The 21813-nt window shown below is 30.7% G+C and overlaps 2 protein-coding genes across 2 annotated transcripts; one reads left to right on the forward strand and one right to left on the reverse strand.

Annotated features, from left to right (window-relative positions):
* Positions 1-3986: 3986 nt before the first annotated feature.
* Positions 3987-11640, forward strand: LOC139985911 (sodium/potassium-transporting ATPase subunit beta-2-like). The gene is made up of 6 exons (XM_072000800.1): positions 3987-4446; positions 8911-9051; positions 9236-9355; positions 9479-9660; positions 9744-10017; positions 10217-11640. Exons 1-6 carry the CDS (start codon positions 4299-4301, stop codon positions 10318-10320), a joined length of 969 nt encoding a protein of 322 aa, XP_071856901.1. The 5' UTR covers positions 3987-4298; the 3' UTR covers positions 10321-11640.
* Positions 11641-12384: 744 nt separating this feature from the next.
* Positions 12385-20948, reverse strand: LOC139985910 (sodium/potassium-transporting ATPase subunit beta-2-like). Its single transcript, XM_072000799.1, has 7 exons — positions 20504-20948; positions 16213-16353; positions 15659-15775; positions 15339-15520; positions 15047-15148; positions 14694-14865; positions 12385-13861 (listed from the first exon to the last, which is right to left on the reverse strand). Exons 1-7 carry the CDS (start codon positions 20652-20654, stop codon positions 13749-13751), a joined length of 978 nt encoding a protein of 325 aa, XP_071856900.1. The 5' UTR covers positions 20655-20948; the 3' UTR covers positions 12385-13748.
* Positions 20949-21813: the final 865 nt, after the last annotated feature.

The following is a 21813-nucleotide window of genomic DNA, read 5'->3' on the forward strand; positions in this document are numbered from 1 at the left end:
ACCTAGTTATTGTACAAATAATACGAATTTTTTTAAAGATTACCGGTTTTGGTTTTTTTAATTATTTTATTTAATATTTCTACATAAAATTATTACATAATTTACTTATTGTACATACATAAATTTAGAATATAGTATCTAAAAATAATGGCATTTAAATTAATATACACGGCAATATCTTGTTTCAAATTTAAATAGCAGTTATTAATTTAGAAACTTGAAAATATCAATATTGTTTATTTCATTATATCAGTCTTGACATATTAAAGAAACTAAGTATTACACCTATGTGTACTTTTTGATACTGCTAAAAAACAAGTTAAAACCGGTTTTCCTAGAATACCTTATCTAAATTATATTTAATTATACTTAATAACTTAAAACGGAATTAAGTGATGATTCCGTGTGATCTAATCGATTTATTGCTACATACAATTATTTCTTGTTTCTAATATGAAGAAAATTGTTAATAACCACACGACAAGAGACAGACAGAGTAAGAAAAACAAATATTTCGTAACCTAAACCGTGACGCATTCATCTCCCTATTCAATTTGTGTGTGGCGCGCGGTTTTAAACTGTAAACGAATGAAAAGTCGTTTCGCTCCAGCCAATCAGGAATCAGCTAGACAAAGTTTTGGCGCGAATGTCACTGAATATCGCAGTGAATATCACGCTTGGAAAACGTGGTGTCAAGATGTATCGATGTATGTAGCGAAATTTTATAATATTTTTAATTCTCCCTCATTGAATTTGAGTTTGATTATTGCTTCATTTTGATTCAATTAATTCAGTTTTATACATTAATTCTAAATGCTTGATTATAATTTGCTTGTTTGCAAATGATTGATTGAGTTCGCAGATGACTTCGAAAAAAGTGTGATGTATTGGCGTTGTAACAACTCAGAGATATTTAATGCAAAATGTTTGTTAACATTTAATTTATTTTAACAATGATAGAGGTACGTATACCTTTATATTGTTTTCTTATTCTTTCACGTGTAACAGGCATTCAATTAATATGTGATATGATTAAATTATGAACATTTGTATAGTTTATCAAGAGTATATATTCATTCAAGTTTTATTATATTTATTATATTATATATTTATATATTTTTAACATATATATTTATTATATTTACCATATACAAATAATTGAAATATATTTTATATCTTGCTACATTTCAGTCATAAAACAACTTTTGTTATTTCTGTGAAAGAGTTGAACTACACGTCCAGACACGTTTCAAGGCTATGTGAAGTTCGTATGTGTTGTTAAGATGTTTGGCTGGGGACATATTTATCTAATTTTATCTTGCAAGTATTCGTGAATTTTTACAACACGTTGCTATCTACCATGTTTATTCTGTGCTTAGTCAATGATAGGATATAAGAAAGAATTGCGTGTTAAGTTTATTCTCCAGTCTGTCAATGATTTAAATTCATTAAAAAATCGATATTTTTAAATTTAAATTTAATTTCAATTCCAACCGCCAGTAGCGCTGCAATCCTATTCTATGCGAAGTCGGTAATGTCGCAAATAACATGGAAATAACAAGTTTACGCAATAATAGATTCTAAATATAAAGTAAAAGAGTGATTGTTCTTAAATCAATTTCAAGTCATATCTCTGTTAAAAGTAGCAAAATAAAATAGCGCGAAAAGACAATAATAATAATAATTATTATTATTGCTTTTATATCTGCAAACTTGCGTATGCATAGCTACATATTACGTTATACATACGTATGGATTTTGTAAAAAACTTTGAATTATTAATTACCAGTAATCTAGTCAATAAGTCGGCAAGTTTGGATTGTAGGTGCCATGTCAGGTGGGTCTGTTTTTAAAATGAATCTATTGATAGGAGGATTAGATATTTAAGGCGATTCTTTCGTTTATTTTGTCCGATTCTCTCAGTCGGACGACACACGGCAATGACATTAATGACACAGTGGGCAGGATGTGATTAATTCAGATTACTCGTCATGTGTGACTCACATTATGTGCATGCGCGCGGCTCAAGTGACGAAAAGAGAGAGAAGGTAACTACCAATAGTACAAGTGCTGTGAATCGCATACACGAGCTGCCACCAGGCACTAAGGTCGCACACACGAGGTTTGACCTTAGCCCCCAATTTGTTTTACGACGATCAAGTTGAGGAAATCGTTTTTGCAGCCTTCTTTATTGCGATAGCTACTCAATGACTATGTCACACAGGTGTATTAACATCAAGTACTATGGCTGTTTCTGATCATATTTTAATAAAGGCTACAAATATATTTAATTCATACGCTTATCAAAAGACGCATTAAAGTAAATAAAAAATATATTTCTTTAACTAGTTGCCTGTAACAAAAAGTTTTTACATTTAGCAAAAGTATAATATAATATTAAATTAAATATTTAAATAAAAGTATTTAAAGAAATAGGAAAATTAAAAATGTAACAACAATAATTAATCAGTTACTATCAAGTAATATGAATTGATAAATATTCCGAAATATTTTTTACTAAGCTATTTAGTAATTAGTAACATAATGGAAAAAAATTAATTTAACACTAATCTTACCAGACCCGGTCAGATGACTGGTTTCAAAATCTAATTTAAAATTGTATATTCATTGTTATTTTTTTCTGTTCATCTAACTTTATGTACATTCTTATATTATCTGATTAATCAATTTCTCAATATTTGTTAATATAGAAATTTACATAAAGTTATATGTACAAAAGAAATAACAATGAATGTGCAATTTTAAATTAAATTTTGAAACTGATCATTTGATCAGGCCTGGTAAGGTTAGTTTTAATATTGGGTTTCCCATTTCTCTTGCAATTATTTCATTTGTTCATGTTTGTTTATAATAGGAACAATAATAATTAATCGTTTAAGCTTTTGTTCATAGAAGTAAAAAGCTTAAACTTAAGTTCTGGAATCGAATGTACTTAAGTACATGTTACAATAGTCTAAACTAGAACAGTAACTGAATAATCTGAGAGAAACCACCTGCTCTTAAAAACTAGTTGCGTTAAGTCTGAACACTGAACAGTAGATCGCGCCACTGAACTTTGATTACTTTCGCTTATAATGAGAAATCGATGTAAACATTATTTTCCTTTTTACTCATTGGAAGTTTCTAAAAATTTGATCAAAGAATATGTTTAATCCGTACTTTTATTTATATAGATATATTTTTTAATACGTATCTATGCAAATAAGGTACGTCGCACGTTGTAATCTAATGGCATTAAATTCACTAGTACGTGTTTTTAATTTTCAGCTTGTAAGATTCACAAAATATTTGCATTTATTTTTAAGTAATATTAATACTAATATTAACTTAAATACTAATTGATAATTTTCAGGAACTTATTATATAAAACTGAAAAGTTATTATACAGATATATCAATTATTTAAAATTGATTTCCATTATCCTTCTTAAATTCACATATCCTTTCTCTTACTAATACTTGAAATGTACAAGCTTAGAAGTAATATTAGAATATCACGCACGACTTAAAATTCAAGGGAAGTACCATACATCCGTAGGTGTAATTCAAACATTAGATTACTACCAAGCATTGAAATCTTTATATGCGTCGGTTTGAACAGCCGAAAACCTGTTCAATTCACTTTAACCTGAGTACACCGAGACAAAGAGATTGTGTTATAGGCGTGGCACACGAGGGAACATGGTACCATTATACCATAACTATGGTATCCTATGCGTTAAAATTATAAATTACTTGGAAATTATTAAAAGTTGAATCGTCTGAAATGTATATAAAGCTTGATTCGGTTAATGATAATTAACATTTGTGAAAAAATTCCCATAAGATGATCTAATACGCATCAACACCATGATCCAACACACTTGCGGCAATGGATAACACTACCAGGACGATTTTATGTACGTGCATGATTGACACGTCATGGCAATGGACGGTTTGATGACGATGGTGGGGGTTTAAGGAGGGGCAGAGAGAAAGAGAAAGTGGCAAGAAAATAATAGTAGGGAACGAGACAGAGAAGAAGCCTGCACGGATGAAGCGTGTTTAGTCAACCTGGTGGCGCTGGACAACCAACTGTCGGCGGCGGAGAAACTGTTAGCCGACTTCGAGGAACTCACGGTTTCGGTGCAGCGAATCTACAGTGCTGTTGGTCGTGTTGTTCCACATACAACTGTGGATTGTTTGTCGTGCGTTTATTATACCAGAATCGCGAAGAAAATCTCAATACGTGGTTAGTGCGTAACTTTCTAGTAGAGAAAAAATTTATTTGAAAACGCGATGGTCAACAAGGATTCGAAAATGGTCACCCCGGAGATGGCAAATCCCTATCTGAGACCGCCGAGCATATCAACCAGCCAGTCATTAAAAAACTTTATTTACAACCGTGAGACCGGTGCCTTTTTCGGTAGAACAGCCAGTAGCTGGGGTAAGTTGTGATGATCGATCTAATCGCCGATCGAAATTGTATCGAGTATTCTATTGATTTCGGATTGAAATCGGAGCAATGATTCTTTTCGATCGATTTTTCAAAGATAAATCATTTCATTTTAATGTTGGCTTTATTTCTTATATTTAATGATATATGCGTACATGGCAATATAGTCCTCGATAAGATGTCAACATTTCAATATTTTTACTGTTTCGGTAACTCTACAATTCATAAGAGTAGATGAATATAATTACTTTTTCTTTAATTATAATCACTACATATAGATAATTTAGAAATATTTTATTATTTTCTATATGCGTTAATAAATGCACATGTAAGTGAACGCATCTCTAGAGAAATGTGCAGAATAATTCACAAAGTAAGATAGAAAATATTTTCAACAAGCGCTATACATGTTCGTTATTTTATGTAAAAAATTTGTTTACTTCATATATCATTCCATTATTCGAAAGAAAGAAAGGAATTAACCTTTTTGGGTAACTTTCCAGGCAAGTGAACAGAGACAACAGGTAGAACCTATACTATGATCACTTCGATCAACAGATATATTTTTCTTTCTTATATATAGAAATTATAAAATGTATAAAATAACTATAAACTTTATTTTCAGATATTTTCCTTCCGAAAATAAATTTCGGACTGGGGAGAGTCCGAAAATAAATTTTATAGATATTTTATAAATTTTGTGCAAATATATCAAATGAATAGCAGAATCAACCAGTTTTATTTACTAGGACCTATTGATTTATTGAAGTATCATTTTTGTCCGTAGCCTTCGGTTTACTGAAGCTAATTTGATTTTTCAATTACTGTTTTAATTAGTGTCGATTTCGTATCTTTTAAAACGACAAGAATATGAAATAAAAGTTCGAAGGTAAAAGAAACACTGACAGAAGAAACTATAGCATAAATTTTATTAATCACGTGTTTAACATATCAAATTCATTTACATCAATATTTCAAAATATTACAAATGCGCGTAGGAATATGTAGGCAATTTTAATTATAAATTTAGAATGCATTGTTCCACACTAAAGAATAAGTGGTATTTTAATTACTTTTTATTTCTAATAATAAAACTATTTTAAAAAATGATCTAAATACAAAATTTAAAACGTAAGATACGAATTTGTATAAATATTTGCAGTTTAATTATAATAACAATTAAGTACCCATTTCATACTAGCTATTTATCTAATCATCTAACATTTTAGAAATGACTTTTGTTTTTGCGTCATATAGCTTTAAAAAATTATTTTACAAATAATCGTATTGGACAAAACATAAAAAAGCTACAAGTTTTGTTTTTCATAAATGATAGAATATCACGAATATTTTATGTGATGTTACCATATATTTCAATCATTCGGTTGGCATGGTAACAGTTGGAAACACACCCTTCAGAAGGGTAGAACACCACATTACATCAATGTTGGACGCCATATCGAAATAATGAGATTATCTGTTAACACTCGTTTGATGTTTCCAATATAGAAATCGCTTTTGAATTTCCTCTCACCTTATTTACTAATAGAAAATTATATCACGTACCTAACAAGCTATTTCAACCTACAGATCTAGCTAAATTTACACTCTAGAAATATACACGCCATTGTCTATCGTTAGACAAATTTCATAAAATCATTGAAAAATGTACTTGCAGTTGTACGAATATTTTATAACAAAACAATATATCTATACATATAAATTGCGTTGAGTGTTGAGAAGCAAAGTTGCGAGAAGTAAAATATTATTAATAAGAGAGATATATAATTTCAATCAACCAAGCACTAGCGTGTCTGGCTCTTGAAAACTGATCTGTCGAGCATCGAGTTACGAATGTTACGATAACTTGTCTGCAGTTGTTTCAATAGTACACAGAAGACCCACAAAAAAGCATAGAAAGCTAGAAAAGGAAACGTGAGTTTGCGTCTTCTTTCGTCTAATTAGCTCAGAAGCCTGTCGTTGTTTTGCAGTTTCTTGTAAATTGTATTCACTGTTAAAATATATCCTACGATTTATCCCAGCCTTGAGACTAGCCTCGCCCTCATATTATATACCCTTGTATTGTTTCCTCGGTTCTCTTCAATCGCTTAGAATGTTTGTTGTGTATCTACATATCGACGTATCATAAAATGCCAGAGTCCTCTTGTACAATTGAGCTAACGTTATTAGTGAAATTTTGCACATCATTAGTACAAATTGTTCATTACGAATTGTGCGATTATCTTATTTAACGTCACATTGTAAAATTGTCAAAGAAAAGTTTGTATCTTGCCATTTGTCAATTCGCTAATATCATTACAGTTAGTAAACTATTATGCAAGAGAGTCAGGTGAAAAGAGATGGGCGTTTTAACTGAAGTTTCTCGTTTGTTTACAAATAACAAAGAGTACAAATGTACTGTCCCCCATACTAATTATAACAAATAAATAAAAGATATTGAAACATAAAGTTATGTGTTTTAAAAAAGGATCATCGAAATCAAAATGAACTCGTCGAATGAAATTTATAAAATTGTCCCAATTAAATTTAACAAATTAACGAAGAACGTAGACTTACGAATATCTTAACCTGGACGGAAAGTAAATATAACGATTAAGCACGCGCATGTAACCTTGATTGGTTTGGCCAAAATAAAGGTAACGACAAGAAAAAAAAAAGGAAGGGAGAGAAAAAGACGGAAGCGCGAAGCGCGGCTAATTCGCGGTGCACACAACGGTTTGTTCGGCTGAATAGCAATTGTTAAACTTCCTTTAGCGCAAACGCGTACAACGAGGTCAATTGGCGTTAAATGGAGGCATTACGGCATTATGTAACTTAGGGCCATTCCGAAGGGTACACCCACGCGACCATATCATACCATAGCTTTCGTTCAGTATCGCTCTCCCGAAAATTTCGAAAATTAATTTCAAATTCGACGCTGCAACAGTTGCGCTCTTTGTTCAAGAGATTTTCTTCTAGGTTCCTGAAATAACAGTTCTAAATTTATTACTTCTATCTCCAAAATCTAGATATGATATAATGATTTGTTTAAGTTTTTAACATCATTTTAATTAAGGGAATAATATAACACAGGGTAAGTACAGAAATGGAACCTAAGTAGGGTTTTGCTTCACCTATGAAATATTATAATGAATATTTAGAAGGAGAAGGGGAGGGGAAGGGACAAAAGGGGGATGATGTGGCATGAAAAAGTCAGACAAAAATAACGAACAGTGTTTTGTGTTTTGAAATGAATATATTTGAACGTTCAAGTTTCTTTTATCATTTATCAATCGGTGAGGGATGAAAGATAAAATTAATATGAATATTTTATTCAAATATGCTTTGGAAACAGTTCAATCTCTTACTTTTTACCTTAAGAAGCATAAAATCTAACTTTCTGAGGCATCGATTTATAGCCTTTGTATAATACTTTGCATTTTGATTTATATGCTGTACTTTGGTATCTTATGTATACTTACAACTAATTGTAAGCAAAATAGATCACACCTACATGTTTTTCATGTCAATTTGTTAGATATGTTTTGGAAATCTGCGCGAGGAGCAAGACGTCAAGAGTCAATTGCTATGATTTTTACAATATGCTGACGTCTGATAGATCTAATGGAATTAATCGGCGCGTAGTGGTACGCCGTGTAATATAGGTTAATTACATTAATCGTTGCCTCAATTCAAAGGAAGATCCAAGCGTGTGGTCAAGTGGAACAATTCAATTATGTACCGATTCAATGTCTCGCAAGGTCGCTTCTCGGATTCCACTCTTCGCTAAAATGACCTCTTGAGTAGCGCTTTGGTACCAAGAACTTCTTAACCCTTCTGCGTTCGTGCAACTGCTACCTAGTTATTATTACTCGATATAAATTTGAAGTTATGTTTTTAAAAAAAATCGCTCCCATTACTCAATGGAATGAAGATCGAGGTTTGAAAATGGTAGGTAAATGAGAAGCACATAGATGAGAAAACTATAAGTAGAATTAAATAGACTACATGTAGACACAAAAAAGATACAGGTTATATTCTCAGTACGTACGAAACTGAAGAAACATTGTTGCACTCGCGTAATATTTGCGAACGATGCGCATGTTTATGAAGGATTCGATACACGCGAATCACATTTAACAAATCCAATTTGTACTTTACTGCGAATGATACATAGTAATGTGAAACTATGCAAAAGTTGAACGGAAATGTGTATAAATTGAAAACGGAAATATGGAAAATGAGACTCGGATGTAGTACGATTGAGCGCTGTGCCGTGTCGTTAATTGCTCCGCTTCAATCCTGGAAATTACTTGGATATTTTTCAATCCTTTTCTAAGCTCGGCGAGTATGAAATAAATAAAATCTGACATCAATGGACGACGATGAAATTTGATACCTTTTTCTTGTAATCAGTGGTTTGAACTTGATGAATAATTCAATTTTGTTCTTCAGGTAAAATAGGATTATTCTATTTGACATTCTACGGGGTACTGGCTGCATTGGTTGCAATTTGCTTCTGGGGTTTCTTTCAAACGTTAGATCCAAGGATACCGAGGTGGCAATTAGAACGTTCAATAATAGGAACAAATCCTGGTAAACACACATTTAGCAAAATAATTGCACATGAATATTTTTACATATAGAAAGTACAGGACAAAACATGATAATTCACACATTTTGAAGTTTTAAAATAGAAAACTCAACGAAAACGTACTTATCAGGTTTTTCTCCTGTGATGTTCACGTGAATGTTCGTTACTGTACATCTTTATTTATAGGATTAGGATTTAGGCCACAGCCACCGCTCGAAAATGTAGAAAGTACCTTAATTTGGTACCGAGGAACCGATAGCGAGAACTTTAAATTCTGGGTTGATTCTCTAGAATCATTTCTGAAAGGTAATTAATTTATAATTATATAGAATAATATTGTGACACGAAACATTTTGTATAATTTTATTTTATAATTAAATGTTACAATGTAAGAGAACAAAGAAATTATGATCGATAATAATTTTTCAGATTACATAACACCAGGTTCAGTTCCCGGTCTTGGTGCGAATATTAATAAATGTGATTACAATCAACCGCCACCTCCTGGTAAAGTCTGTGATGTTGATGTTAAAAACTGGTATCCTTGTACGAAAGAAAACAAGTATAATTATCATAAATCTGCACCATGTATATTCTTAAAGCTTAATAAGGTAACATTTTTGGAGCACGTTAACTTATAGTATTCTTAAAAAGTCTGCTCTTCTATGATTAAGGTGTAAATATATATTTCTAGATATACGCTTGGAGACCGGAATTCTACAATGATACCAATTCGTTACCACCGAACATGCCTGTCGATCTCAAAGAGCATATCACCGGATTAAAGAATACTCGTCACCTTGACACGATTTGGGTATCTTGCGAAGGAGAGAATCCCGCAGATCAAGAAAATATAGGACCAATTGAATATATCCCACGAAGAGGATTTCCCGGTTACTTTTATCCTTTCGAAAATTCAGAGGGTTACCTCAGTCCGTTGGTAGCTGTACACTTCGTTCGACCTCGCAGTAAGTGTTTAAGAAATAGACAAAAATTTCGGACAGTCTTGACTCTTTAGTCCTTTAATGCTTTGACTTTTCAAATGATTAGAGATTAATAGAGATAATGATTAATTCGATTAATCTGGGCAAAGTCATACGAAGTAAATAATTTTCTTTCTACAAAATTTCTTGAATATTTTTGTATGGAAAAAATATTTTGTTGCAGCTGGGATTTTAATAAACGTAGAGTGCAAGGCGTGGGCGAAAAACATAAAACACAGCCGTCACGACAAAATAGGTGTGGTCCATTTCGAAATGATGATAGATTAATGTCCCCTAAGTACATCTCTCTGGTCTCTCCTTTGTTAGCGTACAGAAATGCAATGCGAATCTCATGTTTTTTTATTCTTCCACATAGTTGAACATTTTTCAAACGACTCTAGAAGCCGTCAGAAATCGATGACCGCTGCCAAAGTGTGGAAGAAACTTTTGTCAAGTACAAAGTTAAAAGGACTTTTGATGTTTGTACTATCGAAAGTCTAATTTCTATTCAATTTCTACATACCGAGAAAAAGATGTAAAATTCCAAATCATTTTACGACTTTATACTTCTCGTTTGGTTTAGCAGGATAAAGAATTTACGAGAAACTATACGATTAAAATAATGTTTATTTCGTTCAGGATATTAAAAATAATGTATTTATGAAGAAGAAACGAAGTATATTTATTATATATGAAAATAAGCTTCTTCTATTGATAAATAATGATTATGTGTTGTAAAGTTTTGTTTTAATAATGAATATAGACAATCGTTCTTTACTTAGTGCTAAACCCGAGTATAATATATCATTTCTATGTTACATTTTCAGTTGTATAATTAAGTTGTGATTAATCAATACGAATGTTGGCTTACTACAGATTTTTATTTAATTTCAATCTACTTGTATTAGTTTTGATTTAAATAATTTTTGTCAATTGAATCTCATGAAAGATTTGTGTTATATCTAGAATATTAATGATGAATATTTGATGTTTTAAAACAGATGAATATATATGCCTTAAATTGTTAACATATTGAATGGAAACTAACTGCTTAAGAAACTATATTTAGGCTGCTATATAGATATTATTTTGGAGATTTTTTGTCGCGAAAATTCACATCTACTAATATCTCTCGAGAATAGATCTCTTAAATAAAATAACAAAGATAATATATATATATATATATGTATAACATGTAATATATATTTTATCTTTGTAAATATATACATATATATATATTTTTCGCTTCTGAAATATGTAAATGTATTATATGTATACATATATTTTTATAGATAAGACTTTTTTCTTTTAAACTACAGATTTTTGTCGTCTATTTCAATGATATTAAACACTTACTAAAAACAATTTTTGGAAAGAGAAAACTTTAATATCTGTTTATTGATAGCAACAAGATATATAAACAAAACTATGTACCTATATGACAAACATGAAATTTTACTCAATCTTATTTCAATCTTAGTTAATGTCAATATTTTTATGTTTGTAATTCATGCAATGCGACTATTTAAATTTATTACTGCATTTATTGTTCAATGTTAAAATGAGTTAATAAACTATTGCCATAGACATTCTAATCGTGACAGATTACTGGCATGTGTTATTATTTGTCAACAGCATTACATTAAAAATAATGTTTTGTCGATAATATTTTCTTATGTGTATGAAATTTTTATATAACTTCCGTAAAACATTTTAAACATTTTAATTATTATAAACTAAACGGGCATATGCATGTAAATGTATGGATGGTGTAAATAAATACTTATAGTCAAACGGGCATATGCATATTTTTAAGAATATCATTTAAATGAATGTTTGTAAATATATTTATATTAATTTACATATATTTATAAGAAATCGGTACATAAAAGTATAAATTTCACTTATTATTTTCTTTTATTATCCCAGTTGGATTGGGAATAAGTCGTTTTTGAAAATATTTTAGATTGAAATATTTTGGATTGAAAATCAGGACTATATCACTCGAATGAATGATTTACAAAATTAAATTTACATCTATGAACGAATTTATCAATATAAGACTATATATTTAATTATATATTACGTAATCATAATTAGACCCGATAATTAAAGTGGGTTCCGTATTTTGAAAATATTACAACTATGTGCAAAAAATAAAGTACCGTTTTATAGAAGAGGAAATATTATTTTTTTATTTCTGAAGTGCCTTGTTTGAATATGATGAGTTTGTACTCTTTCGCCATTATTTTATCAAATATGGTATTAGCTATATTTTGTAATAAATTACAAAATTTAAGATCGTAAGTGTAACAAAACTTCACAGTTTCAGCATATAAGTATTATCTAGAATTTGTTCAGTTTTAAAAGTTGTTTTTATTTATATGTATAGTTAGATACATCATTATTATTATCAGCTTAAAACTACTTCCTAAACAAGTCTGTGTAGTAAACGCTATAAACGACATAAGTACATATATTCAATAAGTACCTATATATATCTAAGTATAATGATTTGAATAATTAATTTGAATGTTGCAGAGTTTCGAGATCTTGATATTTTCCATCGGTTTCTCTTCTTAAATATTGAGTAGATCGCAAAGGATAATCTTAACTTCTTATATTTCCAGCAGAAAAGATAATGGTATATTTTAGATATTGTTGTAGATTTTATATTGTTATTTAATTGTAATAAAAATATTACTGGGAAAACTATAGAGAAATTCGTAAACGTTTGAGTATAAGAAAAACTTGCAAAAATGTTATTGTTCATGTACGGAATTATTTATAGTATCTCAAAAGAACATTCTATATAGATTAAAAAATTGATTTCAAATTATTGTTTATTTTGTACCAATTTATTTTTTAATTTGATTGACATTAACTGAAGATTCAAATATAGCAAAAGCAATTCTTTTCGATTTATTATGGAAAAGATACTTAAAAATTATTTATTTGCAATATATATTATGTCTATGTACACGAGCTAATATAAATAAACAACATTGAAAATATAACGAGGTAATGACATGTTGCTTTGCATTTTTCTTACGCCTTGCTATTTACCATGGTAAACCATGAAAAAAGTAAAAGATATAATCGCTGTATATACAATGCATTCTTCTTTGTTGGTTTATGTTTACTCGCATAATTAATGTTATAAGCATCATTAAATGTATAGAATAATTTCATTAATCTCACAAATCCGGTGTATTGTAAATACATTTCTCCTTTTTTTTTTTAATATATTTCGTGGCAGAGTTGGTTCTTCAGAACCATTTAATTTAATTTATAATAAGTACCAGTAGCTATATGATATATTCTCTCTTAAGATATAAACAGTTCATATGAAAAAGAAACTTTTAGTTTAATGAAATAGTGTCGATAACAATTTATCTAAATTTCGTCTTTATAATCATAATAAGTGTCGATGATTAATAAATATTTTATTTTGCAGCATATTCGTCAACATTCAACAGTGAAAATAATCATGGAATCAAAATGGATGCATAGCCAATCCAAAATATATATAATAGCATTTTCTGATTGCTGCTTACTCGCCTGTTATATTTCTACAAATCCCAATTTTTCAATGTATGTTTCTAATTTACCAAAATTTTATCGATTGGTATTTCCAAATTTACAGCGTACGTAAGCATCTTGCATTCCAGCTGCTGCATGATTTTATTTCGATTTTTGTACAAATATAAGTGTGATCATTCGTCGATCATAAGTTCAAAATGTACCATGCCATGTTGCTGATCTTTGGTTGCATCATGTTTTATATTCTTTGCCCAAGCTCGACATTTCACATTGATTATTCGGTTCCCTGAAAAAGTAAATGACAATTTTTTAATAAGTCTTTCGATAAACGGTACTATACGAAGATCACAGTAGATAAATATGCTAAGTCTATTTATATAAATATATTATGTTTTTCCCCTGTAATCTTCATAATATGTTATGTATATCTTCATATATCAAACTATTAGATTCGAGCTTTCCAAATTTGAAGTGTTTCGAAATTCTGAAACGTCTCTATTCTTGTTTTCATGCTGTGTTATCTGAAGCTTAAAATATTACATCTTGTAAGAATCTTGCAGTGCATTGTTCATAAATGTTATTCTATTGCACTGTATTGCTTGTGTATAAAGGTGTATTGACTAATGAAGTCAATTGCGAGACGAGACAACATGTGTACGTAATTTTAAAACTGTTTGGCCGATGACACCTTTCATGTCACGATGCACTGGATTTTACTGGTTTCAGCTGGAGTGTATCATTTGCTTACCGTACACACAACCAGGTCGGTCAATAGCTAAGTAACTAGTTAAAGAAATATGAGAACGATCTGTAATCTTATTTTATCAGTTGAAAGCCGATCACCTTTCACGTGTCTCGGAAATTAACGAAATGTTAAGATTTCAAAATTTAGAAACTTTGTATTGAATATCTATCTCGACATGTATTTACAAGATAAAGAGGTTTGGGACTTCATAACCGTATTTAGATAGTAAAGGATTTCATGATTTGTAATTTCATTTCGAAGATTTCGTCCAACAATGAGGTCTGTTTAAACGACAAAGAGTTGCAGATTTGAAACTTCATATTGAAAATGCCTTCTAAGATGTATTTAAACAACAAAGTTGTAATCTACTTACTTGCTGGCCGAAGAAAATGCACAGCAGCAACGGGACTTAAATAACCAGGAATATTTTGGTATGGATAATAATATCCTGGAAATCCGTGACTTTCGGGGTAATAGTTCAGTTCACCAATTACTTCATTATCATGAGGATATGCACCTTCGCAAGATACCCACACGGTATTTAGCTGCAAGAACAAAAGAAGTAGATATAAAACACTATACTAATTGGCAAACTTTATACATTTCTCTGCCTATATTTATTTTATATAATTTGTTCTATATTCAAGTATATTCAATCATTTTTGCAGTACTTTTGAAATGTGTTTTAAATATCAACTGATACAATTAACTGACCGACTAACTAACCCATGAACTGTTGATTGATTTAATATGTTGCACAAGACTTGGTGGCATATCGCTCGGTAAATCTTTGGTGTTGTTATAATATTCTGGTACCCAACCGTATATCTAAAAAGTAACATGTTCATAAATTAGTTGATAAATACAGGCAAACATTACAATAAGTATGGTAAAATAATACTAAATAAAAATTCTACGTTAATTACGATCTAAATTCGATAAAGTCGTTGAAATTATTTTTATCTTTTGCATGACCAATAAACTATATTATTGGTGGAATCAATAAGTAATAATATACCCTATTTAATTTAATAAAGACACAAGGAGCTGAGTTGTTGAAACCATATTGCTGAGTAGGTGAGCAGGGTCCCCAGTTGTTCACATCAACCGCACAAACATGCCCAGGCTTAACTGGCGTGTTATAATTACAAATCTGTTGATTTCTACCGCCATTTGGTAATGTCGACGAATTAATATATTCTACGGAAAATGGATAATATTAATATCGTGATAATCCTTTAACATGTAAGTATTTAATTAAACATACGACATATTATATAGCTAACAAAATTATTGGTTAATGTAGTCATTCTACTATCGATATATGTTATAATTTACCTTCTAAAAATTTGTCTAATAAGCCCGTCCACTTCTGCACCGAGTTGGGATCTGATGAACTATACCAAATTAAGGATTTTTCATCAGTGTTTTCGGAAATCGGCCGAAATCCTAGACCTATGAACAATTAAAAGTATCCTACTGTTAATCATTATATACTGTTAGTCATTTTTCAAATGGTGAGTAAAACAAATTATACAAGATATTCTACCTAAGCACTAGTAAATTAAACATCTCCGTTATTTTCAAGGATATGGAGAAGATTTATTTGCAAAAGTGATATCGTTTGGAGAAGACTGTGCTAGTAATCAACTTTTTGTAGGTGGGAGATTTATGGAAATCTCAAGGTCAGCATTAGCTTTTTGAATTATACGTGAATAACATAAAGTTAAATATATTGTTGTGTACGTACTTATTATCTTTGATTATCGAAATTAGTGTTCGATTTTCATGCAAGTGACCAGCATGATATAAGAAATAACGAGTTGATTTTCACTTTTATGAAGTATATTTATATTTTTTCAAATATATAGTAGTAGAATACATAAATTTACCTGGATTGGTTCCTATTATACTTTCCTCCAGAATCCACCTTGGTTTTTCATAACTTAGTGTAGCTAACAGTCCTTTCATGCAAATAGCAAATAGCAAGGCCAACACGCTGAAGAAGCAAGCATAGAATGCTCCAGTGATGGCTGGAATAAAATAGAAAATGGAACTGTTAACTAAACGATTGTTTTATATTATTGTACTCAATAAATGAAGGAAGAAATTTATTACTAAATACTTTGTACGTGAAAATAATTTACCATTATGTTCTAGTTTGCTTGGTGCAATAGACGCAACTTGTATAAATGAAATATGCAAATTATTTCAAATAATTTTAGCTTTTCATTTTGTGTAATACAGCCTTAATCCATGCACACTAGTTATAAAAGCACGTGGCCTCGAAAATTTTCACCATTTCAACGATTGAAAGGAAAATATTTAAAGCGTGGGCACTGTTCCAAAGTCTGATCTAAATATAGTTCCTTTTTAAGAGTGGTATACGCCACTGTGATGGTTACTTCTGCTTCTTGTTCTTGATCGCGAACAATTTTTAAACGTATATTCATTTCCGATATGTATATATATATATATAAAATTAAATATATTAATTAAATATTAAATATATTAAATATATATAATTAAGCTTGATAGTACTCGAATATTAATTAAACGGTAGAAATTAAATTGATTACATTTTATTGCTATAGATAAAACTGACTATATTTAATTAATATAGTATTGTTTCAATAAGATTCTGTTGCTAAAATGAAATATCAGGAATTAAAGTAAAGTAGAATAATATTGCGCCTGAAAATAGTGTACTGAGTGCAGATATAATAATTATAGGTTCAGAAATCCATATTTATCACAGTGGCTCAACCTGTTCTACAGGAAACGGAATAATCATTGTGTGTGTACACTGCACACATGTAATGAAACATTTACAGATTCAAAACATGTTTCTTGTTTCGGTTGAATGACACGAAATGGGTAAAACCTGATTGCAACGTTTTACTAATCGTTAAAAATATTGGCATATCCAGGCAATTTGTATTTTACGCAAATTTTATATTTTATTGACAGACGTAATATGTAGGCAAGAAAATACATCGATGTTAAAATTGATGTTAGCCTTACGTACAATGGTATATGAGAAAAACAGCCTTTCAAATCTACTCTTTTGCAATTCTTATTTTCTGCTTTGAATGGTAGGATGAAGAAAATTTTTTCGTCAACATGTTCGCTAGTGGGTCTGCGCGTACGGTAACTAAGTAAATTCGCAGTAATTACAGTAGTTAAAACTTCCTATTTTTTTTTTCCGTTTCCAGGTCTCAATTTATTATTTGTCGACTGAGTCGCGAAATTTAACGACACTGGGAACACGTGTGGCTATTTATGCATATGTGCTAACAACATGAAATACGAGTGTTTAAAATTCAAATTGCTTCGGCCTTTATTTTTCATGTTCATTTATACATCTGATACACTAATAGGACAGGAAGATTATGGTTCAAACATCATTGCTTCAAGATAGTTGAAATAGTAGAAATTAGGATCGAACATTCTTTACTTGACATGAAAATAATAAAAAATAGATCAAATAATTATTTCGAATAAAGTAAGAAATATATTTGAAGATAACATTCTTTGCAAATAAATTCCAAAATCTTATCTGAGAGATAAATTATTTTACAATATGATTTTTTGTAACATATATTATAAGTATGTCGCATTTATTCTCTTACCACATTAGAAGAGATTAGAAGCATTAATATCAATAAATCGTGATAGAAGTTACTTCCGCTCTAATAAATCTTATTCTTTCTTCTTCTCGCTGGCCTGTTCTTTCACTTTCTCCTTTCTTCTCTCTTACTCTTTTCCACACAGAGAAAATCTGATAGAAGTAAAAGGTATAAACATGTTTTCAAGGTAAATCCACTTACCACCATCACCGAAAGTTACAAAACGAAAAAACAAGTTTTTTTAATGTAGCTACTATATTATCTTCTATTTAATTTATCGTAGTTTTTAGTAAACTTTGTCCATCAAGCTTATTAGCTTATAGAATGTTGTTGTTGTAGCTTATTGAATAAATTTTGTACATCAAGCTTTTATTTATTATTTTTGTACAAAAATAAATATCCACGAGTTCTACCTAGGCGGATAAAAATAATAGAAATTTACACAAACCGATCTTGACAAAATTATACCTAATTCTATCGCACGAAACAAGTAGAATGGTATGTATCGATATCGAAGGTTAATACCTATAGATATACGTAGATGATAATTCGCGTAGGTTTCGAATGATTTATAGCAGAGATTATATAAACCTTCAATTTAAACTTAATATATAATATCGATATACACACGCATACGCGTCACAGAATACCAATTATTTTTAGCATATTTAACACTAATATTGACATTTTACTTAAGTTTTCAAATAAGAAAATAACTATTGCATTAATGTTGGATTAAATGGAATTGTATGGATAAATTATGCTATAAATCGGTCGTAATTTTTCAAACAGGTACTGAGACTCCAATATGCAGTTATTCCTAATGCAGTTTTGATTACGTGTTCGGTTAAATATATATTCAGGAGCAGCATGCACATGTTTCTTTGCTCGATAAACTATTCAGGACTTGAAGTTGATGCTGGAAAAGCTTGCTTTTTTGCTATCAGATCTATAAAAAAAATACATTTTTTTGTTGATTGATTGTTTTGATTTATTTTATCCGATACAAGATGAATAAAAAAATGTATATGAGAAAATTTGATATACCGTCCGAAATTATTCAACGTAATAAAAATTCAAATTTTAGCTTGCCATTAATCGATGTTCGCGTCTTACGCTCTAAAATAAACTTTATATAAAACTTAATCTTCGTGAACCTGAATTTATTACGTATATACGTACAGGTAATGTTTGAAATGTAATTTAGAAATGCTTGGTTGCTGCTAGTCATCTATATTATGTTAATACGTTTTAAAGTTCGTGTATTATTTGCGTAATCTCGCTGTGGAAACTTTCCACTTTCTTTTTTAATATCGAAGGAATTTATCGATGTGCTATCGTATGTCACCATATATATAAATTATCTACCGTTAGGTATTCTGTAATTAAAGGGGGAATATTACTCAGATGGCACTACTAGATAAGTTGTAGCTAGTGGCTATGTACCGTGTAATTATTTTAACCTATTGGCATTTAAAAGTACAGCAGATTAAGCGAAAATATCATTGCGATTTATCTTCTATATAAATAATTTAAGAAAACGAACAATTATTGAATTACAAATGCAGTATAAAATATTGTGTATTTTTCGTAGTAGCTATAAAAATTCAACGTATCTGTGTGTTACTTCGTTCTATTTTTCTTTTCTTGGTTTTCGCTGACTGAAATGCAACAAAGTTTGAAGTTATATGAACGTATCGAAGCGGTTTAGAAACAAATAAACAATAACAATAAACAATAAATAAAGACATTTAAACTATTCTAAACGTGTGTCAGAATCGATCATTATCAAAACTAACAGTGCGTTTTTCAGCATTGTGATAAAGTAATGAATTAAAGTTCAAGCAAGCTTTAAAAATTTGTGTAAGAATCTGTATAAGTGTACAAGTCGGATTAATATAATTTCTACTTTCTTATCGTAACTAATATAGAGCAGCCGAGAGTTTCAATGCCGTTGATAACAATTAAATCTATTAGTATTATATATAATACGTCTTTCGGCTATCTTCGAAGTTTTTATTTAGATCGAGCTAACGCGAATCTTATCGTTTCTTTCATTCCGACTTAACCTCGCCGATACTTATTTCCGGTCTTCTTATTATTGCAAACAACATACACGCACACACACATATTACAACATATTGTATCAAAAACAGAATACGAATGCACGTATTTATATAAAATACATTAAATTTCTCTTTTGGATAAGCGCGAAAAACAGTCGGATTATGAGAAACACCGAGAATACTACGAACTCATCCCGTTGGTATGTAACAAAGTCAAGGAAGCCCTAATTCTCGGTACTTGATTTAAACATTCAGCTTGACTTCACGCTTATCTCGCTGACATAGGGGTTAAGAATTTCAGAAATAATTTACCACTAAAAGGTTACTAACATATAATAATATAACGATATCAATTCGAATTAAAACGACAGAATACAACAGGATCGAAACGCGTTTATGCAGCCCGAAGCACATGCTATTCATGCGCTCATATAAACATACCATTCGTCCAACGGTCTCTAATTATTAAATTATAAGAGAATAATTACCCCATTTCTTCCCCGTGTGGCCGCAGTAAGTGCCTTCGACTGGATCGTGAATGCAATCTCGGAGAGCTTCCCAGCGCGTCTTTTGGTCGGGTGCTCGCTTGTAATCGATCTCATAAGTACCATTCTGCAATTGCTTGCCCGGCATGTTCATCTCAACGACTATCTCGTGCAACACTTGCGCAACTCTATCACTCGATTTTAACGCGAATCTCTTGATAAAAAGACCTTTCGATCGTGTCTCGACGTTATATTTATTACGTATGACAAACGGACCCAGTATGAAAAACTGTAAACTCGGTTCGTCTCGTTCAACGAAGTTGTATTCCGCTTGAGCTGAAACAGCTCACTACTCTCGCTATCTCGGAGACAGCTAAGCGATACCGCGTGTATCCAAGCTCGGTAGCGGTGGCGCAACCACGATCGGTCGCGGCTCTACGTCTACCGATCGAGTAGTGGGAAACGCTAAGATATATCAGAGAGCCCACACTCGGTGTTTTATGGTTGACTCACACCTAGCTGCCATCGAGAGCTGCTTCCTCGGGGTATTGTTTCATATCAATCGATCAGTCTCATGACTGGACCACTATTTGACCGGATAATATATGTATACAATATTTTCTTATCGGGTAAATAAAGCTACATACTCATTAGACCGGATGTTACGCGCGAATCGAAGATCGATTTCCTCCGCTATTCCTCTCTTCGAGACTATTCCGTTACTATAGTAATTTTATTTGGACTACTTAACCTTGCTGTATTCTTCTTACTTCTTCATCGCGTTTGTATCTCTTTGAGGTTCTGCCCCACAATTGAATTGGCGTTAAAACGGCTATAATGAAATATATTGAATTTTGAAAGTCCCTGTATAACGCTCGTAACAGAACGATCGCAGTATGTCCTCGTTTACGCAAAAAAACCGCTTAGACATCGTTGATATTTTAATATACAGTGAATACACAAGTAAATCACCGAGTATTTTCTATACGTCATGTATATCGATGCAATTTATGCGTACTAGAGATTTATGGAAATTATCAAGAATTCGTACTATTCTGTGTAATCGATTAATAAGCTATTTTATTGCATATGATGGCTTTTAAAATTTACATTTAAATCGTAATTTCTATTATCACTTATTAGCTGTTAAATTAATACAGTAAATATAATTATTTCGTAATTATGTTCGAAGTAAAAGGTGTATTTACGATTCAAATTTATTCTACAAATTGCTATCTCATATTTTTAATCGTCAATTTCATTCACAATTTCTTAAATAGTGATTTATTAATTCGTATTGTACCTCGTTTTCA

The sequence above is a fragment of the Bombus fervidus genome, chromosome 3 (genome assembly GCF_041682495.2).
Source record: "Bombus fervidus isolate BK054 chromosome 3, iyBomFerv1, whole genome shotgun sequence".
Classification (NCBI taxonomy): domain Eukaryota; kingdom Metazoa; phylum Arthropoda; class Insecta; order Hymenoptera; family Apidae; genus Bombus; species Bombus fervidus.

Bases quoted from the DNA above. Each gene is read 5' to 3' on its own strand.
- LOC139985911 (XM_072000800.1), top strand. From the start codon at position 4,299: ATGGTCAACAAGGATTCGAAAATGGTCACCCCGGAGATGGCAAATCCC. The intron at 9,356-9,478 runs GTAATTAATTTA...ATAATTTTTCAG, and splicing joins TCTAGAATCATTTCTGAAAG to ATTACATAACACCAGGTTCA. The intron at 10,018-10,216 runs GTAAGTGTTTAA...ATTTTGTTGCAG, and splicing joins ACACTTCGTTCGACCTCGCA to CTGGGATTTTAATAAACGTA.
- LOC139985910 (XM_072000799.1), bottom strand. From the start codon at position 20,654: ATGAACATGCCGGGCAAGCAATTGCAGAATGGTACTTATGAGATCGAT. The intron at 16,354-20,503 runs GTAATTATTCTC...ATTTTATTCCAG, and splicing joins CCACACGGGGAAGAAATGGG to CCATCACTGGAGCATTCTAT. The intron at 13,862-14,693 runs GTAAGTAGATTA...TTACTTTTTCAG, and splicing joins GCATTTTCTTCGGCCAGCAA to GGAACCGAATAATCAATGTG.